The sequence below is a fragment of the Catharus ustulatus genome, chromosome 2 (assembly GCF_009819885.2).
Source record: "Catharus ustulatus isolate bCatUst1 chromosome 2, bCatUst1.pri.v2, whole genome shotgun sequence".
NCBI classification, from domain to species: domain Eukaryota; kingdom Metazoa; phylum Chordata; class Aves; order Passeriformes; family Turdidae; genus Catharus; species Catharus ustulatus.
In genome coordinates, this window is record NC_046222.1 from 102,836,307 (window position 1) to 102,854,345 (window position 18,039).

The 18,039-nt window shown below is 35.5% G+C and overlaps 1 protein-coding gene across 1 annotated transcript in view; it reads right to left on the reverse strand.

The window, feature by feature from the left end:
* Positions 1–18,039, reverse strand: part of LOC116992462 (pseudouridine 5'-phosphatase) — a 67,110-nt gene that overhangs the window by 42,102 nt on the left and 6,969 nt on the right. The window contains exon 2 of the mRNA XM_033052131.1: positions 1,142–1,360. Within this exon, the coding sequence (XP_032908022.1) occupies positions 1,142–1,360 (219 nt within the window). The remainder of the gene's footprint in view (positions 1–1,141; positions 1,361–18,039) is intronic.

Consider the following 18,039-nt stretch of genomic DNA (forward strand, 5'->3'; position numbering starts at 1 on the left):
GCATATAAAAGACTTAAGAGAGAGATAACTAAGAGAGAGAACTAAGTTAGACACACAACATACTATTTCTCTAAGCTGCTGAAAAAGTCACACATTTTTTGCTACTTGTTATTTATTCCTAACATATCACATATTTTAAACTTTCATCCACTTAATGCATTATGAAGCTAGGTATAAAAAAGCACCTAAAAATTAAAATATTAATGCACTGTAGAAATTTTCAGAACAAACGAGCTCATATTCAAAGAGAAAAAATGGTAACTATTAAACATCTATGGTGACATGCAGTTATTTCACTTCTAATACTTTTCTTATAGTCGTCTCCTTCTGGGGTTCTGTTTTTTGTTTTTTTCCCATCATAAATTATTGATATTTGCTCCAGAAAGTTTAACATTGCATACAAAGTTAGCAGCAATCCTAGCTTTAAGTACTGATACGTTGCATGGCTGAAGATTTGTCTCTAAGCATTTCAAGTCTAAATGTAATTGAATACAAAAGAATGTATTTACACTACAGGTAAGATTTATCCTCTTGCTTATCATTGAAGCTACTCACTTGAGCAGCCTCCACAATCACTGGTAAAAGACACATATCTTCAGAAGGTAAGGAAACTCACGTGTCTTAGGATAACCTGAAAAACTTTCCTTCTCCACTGACACAATCAGACCCTGTACTTGAATTACAGTTTTTGGGTTAGGCAAGATTAATCTCAACAGAATCCCATGGGCCCACATCCTTTTAGATGTGCAGGCAAATGCATCCGTGCTTAAAAAAGTCAGACTATGCTCACAGCCAGGTAAAACACAGCTGCCAACAACAATTATAAAAAATTTACCAAATAGAATAGTTTACCAAATAGAATTCATGCACATGTATCTAGTCTTTTTTGTTCTTTTAAAAACATGAAAAAAAACTTTTCTCCAAGTAAACAGAGAAAATATATTCTGTCAACTTTAACAGGTAAAACATCCTTTTAAACAGGTAAATAAACAGGTAGGCTTGGGTAAATTTTCTAAAACAAGAGAAATGAAACATAATCTGTAAGCAACTGCAATCTGTGGAAAGCAGATTACAAATTTCTACTTTGTTTAGCATTTAATGAATTCCATAAAGAGTTTACAAATGGTGCAAACAAACATACCTGGCATCAACTCAGCAGTATGGAATATCTTCTCCAACTTCATTTTACTCTCCATTAAGAACTCTTCTTTGGTTATTGGAAGATCTAGAGCATTTCGGATGAACTCTGCTGCTTCTGGGGCTTGTCTACCTAGGACCAAGGATTTCACATCCCAGGTATAGGTCTTTCCAAAACGCCCACAGATCTCTTCATATACTTGTGAATAGAGACGCTCAGTATCTGGGCAAAAAAAAAAATACAAACAAGTAAGCAGCTGGTCTTGCTAAGAGACCACATAAATGGTCAGACATGAACTGCCAGGAGCCAGAGGGCACATAGCAAAGTAGATAAAATTCCTCCCTTTATTTGCAAGAGGGAACCAAGGCTTCTACTAGGACCTCAGAGGTACCCAGGTTTTTCAAGCTGTCATTTCTGCATTAAAAAAAGGTAATTTAGGGTCTCAACAAATAACTACCTGAACTTGCTATTCCATCACCTTTCTTTACTATCCAAGTTAGCAAGCAGTGTCTTAATTAAAATAGTCTATTTATACTTGCCGTGAGAAAGAAAAGAAAGGAAGGAAGGAAATCTAGTACTTGGGGGGATACCATTACATATTCCATGTAAACTGTAAAAAAAAAAATATATATCATTTAAGACTGTCTTTGAGAGGAAGCTTCCAAGTGCCTTCAAAGACATTATGGTCATTATTACAGCACTGCAGGCACCACTGGATCACAAGAGATTACTCAAGTGAAACACACTCGTATTTCCAGGGGATTTCAGACAAGGGTAAACTTCAGACTGAATTTTGGCAGTGATACTATCAGCTTATATGTCAAAGGTGGGTTTAGGCTTAAAGCTGTTTTTTTTAAAGACAAACAAACAATTCGCCCCTTCCTCCCCTCCCCCCTCTACAAATTTTTGAAAAATAGGGTCATTAACATTTAATTTAACACTAATATGGGGATGAAATGTACTTCCAGCTCTTGTCTTCATTTCAGCAAAGATCTCAAACACTGGCTTTTCTACCAGTCTGTTTATCTTTTTAAGTAGTCTCTGAGAAGTCAGCTACTGCTGTTAACCATGCTTTAATTTCCTTCTCTTGCATATCTCTGCCTTCTGTATCTCTAAAGACATGTTTATTATCATCACTTTAGAAATGAAAGGCAAAAGTAAGGAAAGAAAGAAGTTACTCTTATGAGATTTATTTAGAAAACTAGGGACTTCACTTATCAACATGTCCTTGGCCAAATAAAAATATTTTTATTGGAGGTAATAAAATAGTGAAATTATTTATGTGGATATTGTGTCACTTTGTGAATACATAAGAATTATGCAGGAGTGATTAAACTTTAAGTTTTAACAAAGATACTGTGAAGAAAACAGTCTGAAGAAAGAAGCACAGAGTCCATGAGTACATCACATGTGTCTGACAAATGCCCCCTACGTCACCACAGCAATCTGTCATCCCGAGATCAGCAGACCATTCTGATCTAAAAGCAAAGGAGAAACACAGGGGCCATTTCACCATCGTGTGAACATACAGAAGTGCAGAATACACATTCTCTGCCACCTCCCAGCGTGCCGTAGTCCACGTCTCCTTTCAGTAACTAGAGGGGATGTTGGACCAAAAGACAAAGACCCAACATACTTGTCTGGAATGTTTAGCAGAGCAGCAAAGGGTTCACAAAAAACTATTACCTTAAAAATAGAGGCAAAAACCACCCCCACCTGTACTACTCTTTGAAACATCCTTAAACAACTACAGTTAAGGGAAAATAACTACAAGTGATCTTGGAGAATCCTCACACATGCAGGAAAGGTATCACAACAGAAACAGATGTAAATGGGCTCTGAAAATTGTTAAGCTGGCTAACACAAGAAAGAAGAAAAGAAAAAAGAACAATAAAAAAAATTCTTCCATTTTGCTTGAAAATGCCAACTGGTACTTTCTGTAAGCTAGGAAGGTAAATTAAGAATATAGTTTTTAAAATTCACAGATTTCACTTTCCTTTTTTTTTTATGAACTAGTTTTTCTTCTATATCTAAGACTCACCAGGTGAAGGACATAAAATCCTTATCCTAAGTTAAAATTTGAAACTGAAAATCAATCCTTATCCTATTAAATAGTACATATCAAGCTAAGCAGAATTAAACGAAGCAAGGAAACAAAAAGTCCTAGAACATGAATATTTTCCTACGGTTCTCTACAATAATGACATGTGAATCTATTTGAAGTGAAAAGTTCAACTTTATAGCTAAAGATATTAGTTTTAATAGTCTCCTGCATTTCAAGTATTACACAGTTGACTTGTGAATTAAATTTTATTTATTTTCCTCAAAAAAAGCTTAACAATGTCCAGATTGCATAACTAAAAGCAGTCTTTTATGCAATGTTATAGTTTCTCAATGGGAAGAGCACTTATGAACAAGTTTGAGTGAAACCTATTAAAATAGGTAATGGTTTACTTATTCATACTGTGTTAGAATGTGGTTTTCTAGGTGCTGAGAAACACAATAAACCACAAACCAACCAAACAAGAATACCCCCAAATTAGTCAACACGTTTGAATCCTACATTTAATTTAAATATATCTAAGTCCCCCAAAGCAAGGTATATGCTTCAACAAGCAGGATGCCAGAGACTTCTTTCCTTTTCTCCCCTGATTAATTGTAGTTAAAATACCTGGCTTACAAAACCTTCAAAGAGATCATTTTCACTCTGCCTTAAGTCATAGCATTTGGACTCTGGACATTGACCTTTTGCAAAATTCTACATATTTGTATTGCTTGAAAATCAATATTATTTTAATTTTCATGAGTAGATGACAAAAGCATGGATGTGGACATTTTACTTGCTCAAATAGATATGCTTCACTACAGTACATGAACAAAATCTGAAATCTGAGGAAAAAATTATGCATACATACATTGTAAAATCCAACTGGAATCTGAGAAGATCACTGCTGATAAAGCTGCGTTTCCTACACACATGTATAAAAGCCAAGGACATGTTTCTTTTGATTAAAAACAAAGGAAGATCTATATGTTCCCCTAATAATTACAGAGCAGTAAATAAATACTAAATAATGATACAACTTCAAGATTTCTTATTCCTATTGAAAAGGAGGAATCTCCAAAAAAAAGGCAGGTTAGCTTTTTACCATTGTAACAAGAAAGAAACCACACACAGTTCAAAGGATTGATCCGAATTTAAATATATCAGTGAAGCATAATTTCATACTGTATAAATATACTATATAAAATAAATTATATCTAGCTCCCACACATGAATAAAACCCATTGATGAAATGAAACAAGCAAGAAGAATTAGAAGTTCAACTCAAGTGCTAATTTACTCTGGTATTTACTCTAGTATGTCCAAGACATCCACACACATCTAAAATTAAAAAGGTAACTTGGGCAAGACTCACATTTATCATGAGCAGTCAGAGGCCCTGCAGCACCCCAAGTGTTTCACACTCACACACACATTTCAGCAAGTGAATCCAGCCCCAGCTGCAAGCCTCCATCAGGAATACAAATTGAGAACACAACAGGACATATGTGGCAGTGGCCTGTCCTAATAATGGGAAGGAAAAGCAAGAATTCTCAGCTCCTGCAATTTCGAGTAAATGTATAAGCTTTCAAAATACTCTTTTTATTTCTAGCTCTCATCTCTTGAAATATCTTTTACATGGACATTATCAGCACAACATACTGTCCATCTGCTTGCTAAATTTCACTGGGAATGAATAATATTCATTCCCTAGTTGCACATCATCTTCTAGTCATTTTTATAGTGACCCTTGTTGAATATAAAAGCACAGACAGTTCCACTGGTATTGTTTAGAGTGTGTAAAAGCCAGCCACAATAAACACAAATAAAGTGACCAAAATGACAGAGGCACCAGATTACTCAATTTGTGATCTGGCACAAAAATATGCTGACATGTACTCAGAAAGACCTTCAGGTCAGTTGGCAACACACCACAGTGAATGTATGAGTGATGATCTGCTCAGATCATTGCAGAGCCACAATTAGATGTGCAGATCTACCTAGGCTGGGGGAACAGAAAACATCAAAACAGTATGTAAGCCTTATCTTTATCACTTACACATAAAGACAGTTTAAGACAGAAAATTCTGACTTCAGAATATGGAACGTAATTTTTAGAAGGCTATACACCTTCTAATTGAATATTATCACTATTCTAAAATAATCTCTAGTTTATCAAGGAGGTGAGATTAGTAGGCATGAAACCTCCTTTTAGCCATAGATAATTTTAAACACTAGTTTTGAAGTTTTGCCTGTGATTTATCCTTCTGCTAGGAGCCTAAACCATTTTAAACAGAATTTTAATTGTGCGCATTCAATATATTTCAGTAATCCAAAATCAGACCCCAGATAACTAAACTGTAGGATTTAATATTTTTTTGTTTTGTTGTGTTTTTTTTTTTTTTTTTAATAAGGGATAGAAAAGTGATCATAGAGAAGAATTTCAAGTAAAGCAACAGGTTTCTTGTGCCCATATCTGTGAGGCAGATTTCACGTGTAGAAGAGAATAATTTTCAGTATTCAATTTAGCCAAATTTAGACACAGTCATTTTTACCAATGTTTTGGCCTGAGAATGAGAAAGATTCATTAGATTTTGTCACCGTCAATACTGAATGAAGACATAGGTGACTACGATTTTGCTTTCCTATCAGTCTTTCACTTTATTCCCATAATCTCTTTAGAGTATGCAACAGTGTAAAAAAAAAGACAAATTACTGAAACACTCAGCTGGGGTACAAGAGATGAATATAATTATAAACCAGAATAGAATTATAGAAGTGTGAATTTTTCCTTTGCTTTTTTGCAACTCATTTGGTGGTATTTAGTACAGTGTAAACTGTTAACCTATAAGAAATCTATCTAAGAGCTGAAATGGAGACAACTGAGACTAGATCAATCAAGATTAGATATTTCCTCTACATATAGAGTTATAGTAAAGTCATTGATCCTTAAGCCCACCTATTTCAATATCAGCAAAATCACATACAGTTCTTCCTCTCCCCCTCCCAAGCATACAAAAGACACAGCTGAGCAGCTCACTGTGGTGTGTCAAGTCTGTGAGACTCAGGAGTAAAAAAAATGCTGCAGCACTGTATGAAAGCTAGGGAAAGGATGTCTTTCAGCTAAGTCTCTGTACTTTAAAGAGATCTCTCATCAATCTTGCCATTCTACAATCTCTCTCTCCACAGACAGCACGTGCTCTTAGCTCATTCAGTTACACAATTTAACCAATTCTTGAAATATGTGGATTTCAGCAACTGAGGATGTGAGTATCAGTGAGCCATTCAAGACATTTCCAAATGGTATGTGGACTTACCACAAATTTTAGGAAGCAGCACTGTCAAGATAAATGCCACATGGATATCCACAAACTTGCAAGGCTCTACTGGTGGTTTTGGTAAGCAGGAAAATAGAAAAGAATGGGAAACTAATGGCCTCTGAACAGCAAACTTAAAATGGAACAAGGAACATCCTCTCAACACAAAGAAGAAGTCAAAGTATTACTATCCACAATTTATAAATTACAGCTCCATCTCAAAAAAGACCCAAAAAACCCACAAAACACAAAACTAAAAATGGTCACCAAGGAAGAAATAGCCTATGTCACTGAATAAACATTTGTGCATGAGTCATTCCCCATATTTTTTTCTCCCTTCTTTCAGAGTGAATCCAAGACTTTCCTCTTCCAGTATCAGCAAATGAGACCGATAAAACCAATATAAGCAATGTAAAAGAGTAGCAAGTACACAACTGCCACCGAAACAGGTCTGAAATTGCAAAAGTTAAACCACAAGAATCACTTAAGAATTAGAGCTGAAGCCTCCTGAGTTAGCTAAGCAAACAGAAAATAAAGGAGATTTTCTTTTTCTTTCTAAATAAACAATCTATAGTATACACAGCTATCTTGCAATTTGTGTCAAAATATCAGTTTTGCACTTCCCCCTCAACATTCTTCCATTCGCACTTTCATTACTATGAAAGTTCGTTTAAAAATGCATGACTATGGTTAGCCATGATGGCTAACAGGATAACAAATCCCAGCAGTCCAACAGCTGACCTTGAAATCACTTACAGCAGCCCAGTAAAAGTAGGGATTAAGAAGGTAGGCAACAGAAATTACCTTCTGCATAACAGCCTAACTGTTAGAGCACTAGCTCAGAAAATGAAACTGAGTCTTTCAATCCATCCAAAATGCCTAAGGTTGTTTTTCTAACATACCCTGACATTTTTCATGCTATTTTGTTAGATACACATATACACTTTTATACAGATAAACAATTTATATGCTTGCACATATGTATATATAAAGCATACAGACATTTATTTTTATATATTTACTTATATAGGGTATATGAATAGAACTGTGTTTTACAGGCAAAAGTCTCTTTTAAAGAATAATACTCAGGATGAGTATTAGCCAATGAATACAAACCAATCCGGAGCCTCTAGACTTAAAGGCTCCTTAAAGGAAGGGGTTCAAAATGCTTAGTACTGAAAGCACACAAGGAAAAGGAATGTTCAATTCTTTGCTGTAGTATTCCCCCATTCCTTCCATGAACTTGTTTAGGCAGAAAAATGAAATCTAAATTTATCATCTTAGACAAACCCAGTTCACTACCATAGGAGGAAATAAGCACTTCTTTCACATATGCTCAAGTGAAATAGTTGAACCATGCCTAAATGTCAAGGCTGATGTACCCAACCAGGAAAACTGAACCTAAAGGCAGTCTGCACCACCAAATCAAGGGAAATGCTGCTGCCGTATTCACGTCTTGTACCTTTCCACTCTCATAACCACTACCACTTAAATTCATCTTATTGTTCCTGGAAGTTAAAGGAAGTTGAAGTATCGATTAAAATAAACATCAAGCACCAAATAATGGCTACTTCAAAATTATAAGCTAGTTATAAAGAACAAGTTATTCAGTAAACCATTTTGCATGATTGATAAACCATAATTTCCAAAGATAAAGAAAAAAATTATTATAATGGCTGAAAATTAAAATTGCTGCTTCCAATTTAATTGAGTAATGATTTGTAAATCATTACATTTTTGATTAGCACTTAGAAAAACTCACTGAAAAGATACATTATTAATTTTAGTAAGGAGCAGGTATAAGTCTATTCCAGAGCTTTAATTTTTGTAATCCTACTTCTTATTTTCCCTTGTACTTGAATATTAATATAAGTACACTCCAAGGTAGATGGGAACATGTTACATTGTGATTACTTTACTTAGTCCAGAGAAACATGCTGCTATTAGCTAATTCAGTGCTGTCAGTCTGTTTGCCCTTCTCTGAAAGATCCTACCATGAATTCCAGTTATTGCTAACAGGTTTAAAAAGGAAGTAAATTTGATTCTCAAACAATAATAGCTACATGAAACTGTTCCCAAATGAGTATTTGCCCCTCTGGATTTGTATTACTGGGAGAATTCTTCAATGACAGCTACAGAGGAAGCCAATTTCTCATTTTATATGCAGAGAAAAATGGTACTTCTGTGGGGAGAGGAAGAAGCTTCTATACAAATTTAAAAGACTTTTAGTTTACATTAACAGAGTAGACATATCTTAATATTATGTTGTATTCATATACACACCTTATCCTTTTTTAATGCCACAGTGAAGTGAAAGAAACAGTTCACTAATAAAGCATGCAAACTCTTCCGATGTGGAGCTGTAAACAAATACTCTGGCACCAACACAAAGAGGCACACGAAAACGTAAAGAGAATTCTGTATTTCAATTCCAGAGCATGAGGGAATCGAACTTCAAAATATAAAGGCAATATATATAACTTAATACAAAACATTATAAAACTGTACTTATTAAGCATCATCTAAGTGACAACAGCTCATTAGTTTAAAAATAGAAAATTTATTGATTCACAGAAACTGCCTGATATACTTTCTTAGGCTGTTAACCATTAAAAAACCAGAACTATACAAACAGCAGTTGATATGGAGCCTGCAAAACCCTGGTTGTTGGGTGGAAATCTACAGTTTACAGAGACACAGCTTCTTAAAATGTGTATGGAGAGACTCAACTCAGGCAACAGTTACACTGTCATTAGTATATGTATGAGTATATGAGCTAATATACCATGGAAATTTATACAAGCAATGTTCTCAACCAGAGGAGCAACTACCAGCTCTGAACACCCTATTAGCTTATAGCACATTCACAAGGAAGTTAGCCTTTCACCAAGGGGGTACTTCTCCTTGAGATGTTGCTGGTAACACAGAGCAGCAGTTCACTAGCCCAAGGAATGCAAAATAAGGTTTAAAAAGTTGTTTTGAAATGAGATGTTCCAAAGCACTTGCATAAAACCACTCCCACACAAGGTAGATGAAACCAGAAGGATTACTGTGATACCAAAGTCAGCAGAAGAACAGCCAATTGTATCTTCTTAATTAAGAGCCTGGTGGGTTAGCCCTGGGGCCAGGTACTCAGCCAAGCCCCAAGCTACTCTATCATTCTCCAACCCAGGGATATTCATCTGCAAAAAACTTCGTCAATCTCTATGCTGCTGTAAGGTTTGAAAAATTATGGTTGCCTGCCTCAAACACTGTTACCACTGAAGGACTTTGCCCATTGTGACAAACTACATAAATAAGTAATTGCTCATCTGCAACCACTGAAGATGTCTTCCCCAAATATATCTGCAGTGATTCATGGAACTTGGACTGTAAATTAAGCCACCTGATGGAAACTTGACAAAAGATAAAGGTGGTATTATTGTCTGAGTGTTATCTCAGACTAGAGGGAGGTAAAAAAAGCTGGAGGAGAAAAATATATCACTGGTAATGGACAAGGAAAACCAAGTGAGCAACACTGCTAAAATCAGCTCAGACTAAATCCGGCAAGGGGGAGATCAGCACCCTCTGACTCAAGAAACCCACTGACTCAAAACCCAGAAAGACTGAGCATGGGATTAATTAGTGTTAGAAGTGAAGGAATCATTTAACCAATAGAATAAGACAACTATGTAGCCAATGAACATAAATTCCTTTGTTTTCTAAAATGTAAAAATAATGAAAATTTTTCTACAACTTGAGGACCCTCACCACCAAGAAGCCCAGGATGAAGAAGGACCTATGGGATGCTGTTGGATCTAACGGTGGTAACTATATTCTGCTTAATCTGTCTGTTGGTCTGTCTCTCCCTCCTCTTTTTTTTATGTTTCTACCTCACATTTTACTGTTAAAATAAAATCCATACTATTGATTTTGGCACCTGATCCTGGTTGCACTTTAATTCAGATAGTGGCATCTCTCAATAATCAGATCTTAACAACTGCGCACAATTATTTTATTATAGTAGAAGTGACACAGACAACACTTAAAATATTTTGGCACATGTCAGTTACCTAAAGGCTGAAGTATTGGATTCAGTGCCCACTTTCACGTAAAATATTTTAGCTTTTAAAGCTTTTCTAAGAGTGTCACTTTCTTGGCAAAGACGAGATGATCAAGAAATCTTAACTCCCATGCTTGAGTCATACTGACCTTGTATTATTTTAGCACGTTATGACAACTTTAAAGTAGCATAGGGTCTTCAAATATCAAAATCCATTTAACCTAAATACTACTATCTCTTGTTTAAAGCAGGGGAAAAATAATACAACTGTATCAGAGATGTTTTATAAGAAGACATAAAACTTATTCACACTACAATCCTGAAAGAATACTGTAATTACAAAAAGGTTCAGAGAGAATCTCACTAACATGTCAGTGAACCCAATTCACATGAGGACTACAGGAGAAATAGAAAGCTGGAAGAAGACTCTCTGACAGTAGCTGTTAGGGTTATCATTTTAGCTATCTCAAAGGGGAGAGGCTGAATCTTCTTTTGCTAGAGAGTGGTTCTGGGCATAATGGAAATATTATGTTATGACTCTGTTTTGAGTGTGACAGCTTAGAGTTACAAGAAATACTGCTGTGTATCCTACTAAATGAAATTAAAAAAAAATGTGTTCAGAGACTCAAAGAGTGCAAGAAATTTCAGTCCATCATTTCATTCTTCCATATGAGTAATGTGATAAAAATAAAAAGACATACGGAGAACTGGACTAGAAGTCATTCCACTTTCCCTCAATCTTTCTTCCCTTCTGCCTCAGTTCTGCAAGCTGAGGTCAAAGTTTACATCTTGAGACACAAACAGCTTCACTCTGGTGGCTGAAATTTAATAAGCCTGACACGGGAGTTACTACACTGGGGTGTGCTTAGTTCTATTGTAGCAGTGCTTGCAAAAGACAGACTGGGAAATTATATGCTCAATAAGGAGATAGAAGAGATTCTTTTACTTTATTTACAAAAATAGCCTAAACTTCCTTCAGTCTATCTAAAAAGAAGGAAAAAAATAAATCTAGTAGCCTTTCTCATACAATCAGCAAAAAGAAAAGTGTCAGATTTATTTGCTGAATATATTCAACTGAGCCACCGAACTAAATGACTTTTAGGCAAAAAGTCCTATACTTTTTGACTCATTATGTTTTTAAACTGTTAGAACACATGCTAGGCATATAGTTAGAGCTGCATAACCACTTATACAGGGTAACTTACATGTTTCCTAAACGTAAAGAAAAAGTAACTATGAGGTGTACAAGTTCAATAATAATAAAACAGCCGGTCAACCAAAGACCTTTCTTTTCTGCAAGAAGTGTACACACTCTAAGCCACATCTTTTTAACAACCTCTGGATAGTAGTTTTCAAAGAGATTAAAAACTTTGCACAAGAATGAAAACCTGGTAATCCATCAACAAGCAGAAATACTTTTTTTCCTTCTATTTTCTTTTTTAATAAAAGAATCCAATTGCATAGAACAGTGCAATCAGAGAAAAGAGAACTACACTGACTACTGACTATGGCTACTGTCTACACTCTCTAATACAAAGGGTTGCTGTAGTCATTCCTTTGTCATAAGGGATTGGAGATTTTCTGCTTGTCTCAGGTTGCTACAGATCATGGCAGTATTACTCATCATTTCTGTTATGAACTTGTATCCTATACAATTTTAAAATTCTGCCATTAACAAATTTAATTGAAATTACACAAAAAAAATAAAGCTGTTTTCTTCTTGACCATACTCTCTACCCTAATTATTAATTATAGAAAATCTAGCATGTCTCTTGGGAATTTAACTATCTACACCCGACTCACAGAGGAGTTTAAGTAGCTCTTGAAACGACAATAGAAAGCATCTACTAAAGCCATTAAACTGCATCATCATCATTATTCTGTGAAAAAAAGAATTTCCTTGGTAGTCTGCAGTTGTTTCCAAGGCTCCACTATAGACGATTAAAGTGAGTAATACATTTTCCAAAATTAGACTACCATTAAGTACAGTTATACAACAGCTGTTATCATAGATAATTGTAAATTATTTTGCTGAATATATGATTTACACTGCTGGGCCTGCATTATCAATACCATTTTTATAGCATGAAGGAAGGGAGTACTACTGTTATTTAAACAGAACTATAGGCTATCGTAACCAATTCCTTTCCTTCTACCCATGGGAAGTGCAGTACCTGTAAGGTACTCCATATTGCACCTTTGATATCCTACACCACCTAGGTACTGGCACCTTGTAACCAGTCATAAATACAATCTTTCTGAATTACGTGTTTATATGATGCTCACCTCTAAGAAAAAGAATGGCATAAAGAACATGGGGTTTGGGAAAAGTTATTGATATGCACTATCATATCAGCTGCCAAGTCAAGACAATTCAAGTAAAAGGAGAATTTCAAGATGGTAGGGAGAATAATTTCTAGGAAAATCAGATCAAATCTCAGTTGAACATAAACTTACAGAGGTTTGGTTTTTTTGTTATTCTAAAGTACGCCTATTTTTCATTTACAACACAACAACACTTTAAATGAACAGGATGAGAGAAGAAAGGTACATGTAGGATCCAACCCTGAAAGAATGAATGGGTAATGAAAGTATTTTTCATATTGTGAGTCTCTTGAGGTATACTTAGGAATGTTAGACTATCAATGTAGTTTCTCATACATACAATGTTGTTTCCCACATACAATTAGAATGTAAAGCAAAGAACTGAAGTTTACAATTTCAATACACAAGATAGTATGAAGAGAAAGGCAAACTAAGTATCTACTGAAAAGTAGCCAGAGGAAAGTAAGTACCCATGCCTTCTTTCTTCTTACATACAAATACAGAAACATCTGGGTCAAACAGGAATACTTACATTATTCCCTGAAAGTTGCAACTATAAACAGAAGGCAGAAAAAGTAAAAATGAATCCATTCCATGTTGATCTACAGTATTAGAAAAAGGAATGGATTAAGATAGGAATAACTTCCACAGATTTGTGATAAATATAAGAATATTGTTTTTCTTTTTCCCCTCTTAATGGAAACTTCTAAGTCAGAACGTAAAGCCACTTCTCAATTAACCAGGGGAATGAGGAGAGAAAAGACATGTTAACAAGCAATTTAACATCTTGCATTATTGCCTGTGGGAGAGGCAGGGGAAACATGAGGATTTATATTGAGAGCACTTTAACCAGAATAATGCAGACAGGTACCAGCTACAGATCCTGAAATGCCAACTCTTAAGGCCAGGAGTTTTGATTAGGGACAAACAAGGCCTAGTTTAATAAACATAAGCCCTATAATCCAGTTTTACTGTTAGCTCTCCACTATGCTAAGAGACTTCTTCAAGAAATTTTTGACATATCTTTAGAGCATTTTTCTTTGACAACTTCAGAGTTACTGAAGAGCTGCTCATCTTAATAGTCATTTAAATTAAAAGAATCCTCTCCGTTGTATACATATACACACATGAACAGAAATCCCCCGTATCCCTAAAGCTTTGTACAGGAATTGTAGGGTTTTGTAGAGCACTGGAAAATTTCCAAACATAAGGAATATTATTTAAAAAGTTCTAGAGTGTGTGAAAGAAACAGATACCTAAAACAAAAAATGAATTGACAACACAGAAAGCCTAACACTATAATCAACATTTCAAAAACCTTCTATTTATGAAAAATATTTGACACAAAACCGATATTAACATAAAATAGCCAATCAATCATATCCATATATCCATATCTGAGAAGTGCGCATTTAGAGCAATATTAGGAAAATCTTAACAATAAATATAATATAAATTTTAAAAAATTCTAATGCTATGACACCTCCCAAGAAGTAAGCAATGCTAAGACATTCCCTGGGAGACCAAGATGCCAGATAAAAACTGCTGTATCAAGTATATTTGCATTCACATGCAAGTATAAAATCTTAGACTGTTAAGGCTGCCATTAATACATGCAGTTACACCTTGGGGTCCAATGTATCCGTTTTCCAATGTATGGGAAATCACAGGCTATTTGTGCACCCTAGGACCTAGAAATACTCATGTCATATGTTATTTCAAGTCTTGTCCCAATATATGTGCAGATTGCAACCCTTCACCACCCTGCTTTCCCTAGGAGAGGAATGGTCTGGACAGCAGTAGTGCTGCCACAGCAGACTGCAGAAAGCTCTCCTCTGATGGCTGGTCAGGGCCAGCCTGGGCAGGGGAGGTTGTGTGTGACAGGTCACAGCTACCCAGAAATTTTGCAGTGGTACAATGTGAGGTTATTGAAAGATGCAGATGTTTCTAAAAGTATGAAAACTCATGTAACAGGCAGCTAAATCACACATCCAGAGCTCTTTAAAACTTTCAATACAATTAGCAAGAAAAACTGAAACCTTTTTTTAATCCCTAAGATAGAACTATTTTTAATTTTTTTTTAATTATTATTTAAAAAATAGTACAACTGGCAATTTATGAAAAGAGGCATAAAGATGCAAAACATTTTTTTTAAAACTAAGAACCTAGAATTTTATCTTGTTACTGTTAAATCCACATACTAATTACCTGTTCTCTATAACAAGTTGCAAAAGAATGAAGGGGAATAGTTCACTTCCCTTTTGAAAAAGGTAAAGTCATGATATACAGCAAACTGTGCCGAATAAACTGCAAATCAAACACTTCAAGAAATTAAATTTTGCAATACTCTACAATTTGCAATCAACTGACACATAAAACATTTGACATTTTAGAACACACAAAACCAGAACAGCAACACTACTTCTTGCTCTTTACTCCTAGATGTCCTCATTAATGAAAAATGAGAACATTTAAATTAAAAATGGTAGAAGGATAAATATAATAAAAATATGATCTACAACAATAATAACAGCGCAAGTTACTAGGCAGCAGAATAGCAATTAGATATACACACAATACCTTAGTGGCCCAAATACTTTCATTTTACTGAGACATGTTCCCCATGAAACACTGTTTTTAATTTTTAAAGACTAGAAATTCATTACATTGTGATAAGCTCTTTATGGCTCCATCTCCCCTGAGCCATAAAGCAAAGAACATTTTGTTAGTCCAGTAATAATATAATGCTATAGAGAAGACTCAGTCCTAGCATGGAAAGATCCACCATTTCACATGGTGCAATTTTTTGTAATAACGATCCTGTAGCAGAATGCTGGCTTTATCCAAGGTTATGTCACTTTATAGATATGCATAAGTATACTCTTTGGCCCTGGACAGACAGGGACGAGGTTTCTCAAACCTCAAAGGAGATTTCTGTACGCAGAAAAAAGGAAAGAAAAATATCTTTACCACAGAAAAAATATTTAAATCAAATATGTCTCATGCTCCACCTTAAACCATTAATTTCTCATATTTCAAACTTTCTGATACACTATAATCCTAATTTTTTTTTTCATTAAACACATATTATTTTTCACTTCATTCTTCTAGTACTAGTACAGGGTTTTTTATCTCTTGTTCAGAAATGTTCTCAAATGACCAGTACCAGCATCACACTTTTAAAACATACCCATCCAAAAATTAGAATCCCACTTATTAGTGGTCAGTAATCAAATAAAAGTATATTCTATTAGTTTGAATATGTACTCTGTGTTAGCTTACATTACACACAAATGGAGCAAATAAAACAGAACATAATTTTGAAGACACAACATTACAAAAGAAGTCCTGACATAAACAAGCAATTTTCTGTATATGGTGACACTGTGAAAGAGAACCTGAGTGAACTCATATTTATGCACAGCAGACAATCCACGCCCTGAGCACGGGCTGAGCAGCTGGGCAGCAAACCCAGTGAGTGCAGCACGTGTGAGCGCACGGCTGCTGCAAAGGCCTAGCACGAGCCCATCGTCTGGAGAGCAAAGGTGACACGGGGCCCTATTACAGCAGGTCAGAGAGCACGCATTAATGAGCTGGAAGAATGAGACACTGCGACACTCTCCTATTATATAATGACAAGGGTCATGAGTAAATTCACACAGATGTTAGACAGAAAGACTGGACTGACAAATACTAAAGTGGGCTTTCCTCTCAAATGCCTCGCATTACCCTGAGACAAACTGCATGTGAAACTTATCCAAAAGAACCACACATAGGCAGAGGCAATTCAAAAACAAACAGCAGAGAAAAAAAGCAGTGTTTGGAGTGCTAACCTATAAGTGGCGTCCTGTAATGACTGAGGCATGGACTCAGACCAGCAGGGAATCTGGATAATTTATCAAAAGAAATGAGCTTGTTTTATATACTTTTCAAGGCCCAGTATTTCCCTAAATGATAATTCTCACTAGGTGACTTGTGTTGCAACATCAGCAACACACTTTCTAAATGTTCTTCTGTGGGGTGATCACGCACTGTTCACCTGCCTGTTAGCTTGGGCACCTCCTGCCCCCAAGGTCAGGTGGAGACAAACCTCTCTGTGCTGCCATGCACTTCTTTGTGCTGCCATGTGCTTCTGCAGGTGCATGCCACAGCCTGTAACTCAGTTCTATCCTATCTCTTCCCACAGTGCCCAGAAGAAATCATTCAAGAACTAGAAATAAACTTGTTTCATGAGACAGAGTCTATTAGTACTTATTTGATGACTTTGACAAAAATATGTCATGTATCTCTAAGGGAGAACGGAAGGAGGAAGAAAAGTACGAACACTTTTTAAAAAGAGACCAGCTATTATATATAAAAATAGCCTGGAAAAGTACTTGAGAAAAAGCAATATATGCTTAGAAGAAAGTTTTTCCAAAATGCAGCATCAGATATACTGCCAAAATACTACTGAATATGGTATTATAAGAGGAATAAGAAAAATATTAAAAGCTGCACAAGAACAGAAAACATACATGAGCCACAAAAGATACATTCTTCACCTGTTATTGAAGCAAAGGAAGCAAACAACAGAGATAAAAAATACAGGATGGTTTTCCCCTAAGTACCAAAAAAAAAAAACTTGGTGAAGGTTAACACTACCTCAACAAACCTTAGGTCAGAACAACGATTTTCTTATTATTGTTAATATCAAAGCTGGGGGGGTGGGCAAAAAGGGACAAGTCAAGGTCAGAAGCCTCTGAGAGAACCATTGTAAGCCAGAAAAAAATTATCTGGGTTATATAATTCTCAGCAGTCTTGTGGAAGAAATTAGTATCGATACAAAGATGTACATAAACACATAATAGGGGCAGCAACAATCATTAGCATCTGCTTCATGCCAGAGATGTCCATAATGAATGCAATAAAATTTCAAAGGAAAAGATATTTGGCTTCATTGCTCTTGTATTTTTAGTTAACAAAGCTCCTGGTCTTAAAAAGAGCAGTGGTCATAGTGTGAAAATTATCACCTCCATTAAGGTCTGTTGCTAATATAAAAGAAAAAATGTTTAAAATAATAACAGTCACCCCTCCTCCTCCTCCATTAGAAGTATAAATGCCAGTATTCAAGAGCAGGATTGTATCTCAGAGAAAATATACCAGCAGAATTCAGAGACCAGAAACCGCCCTGCCC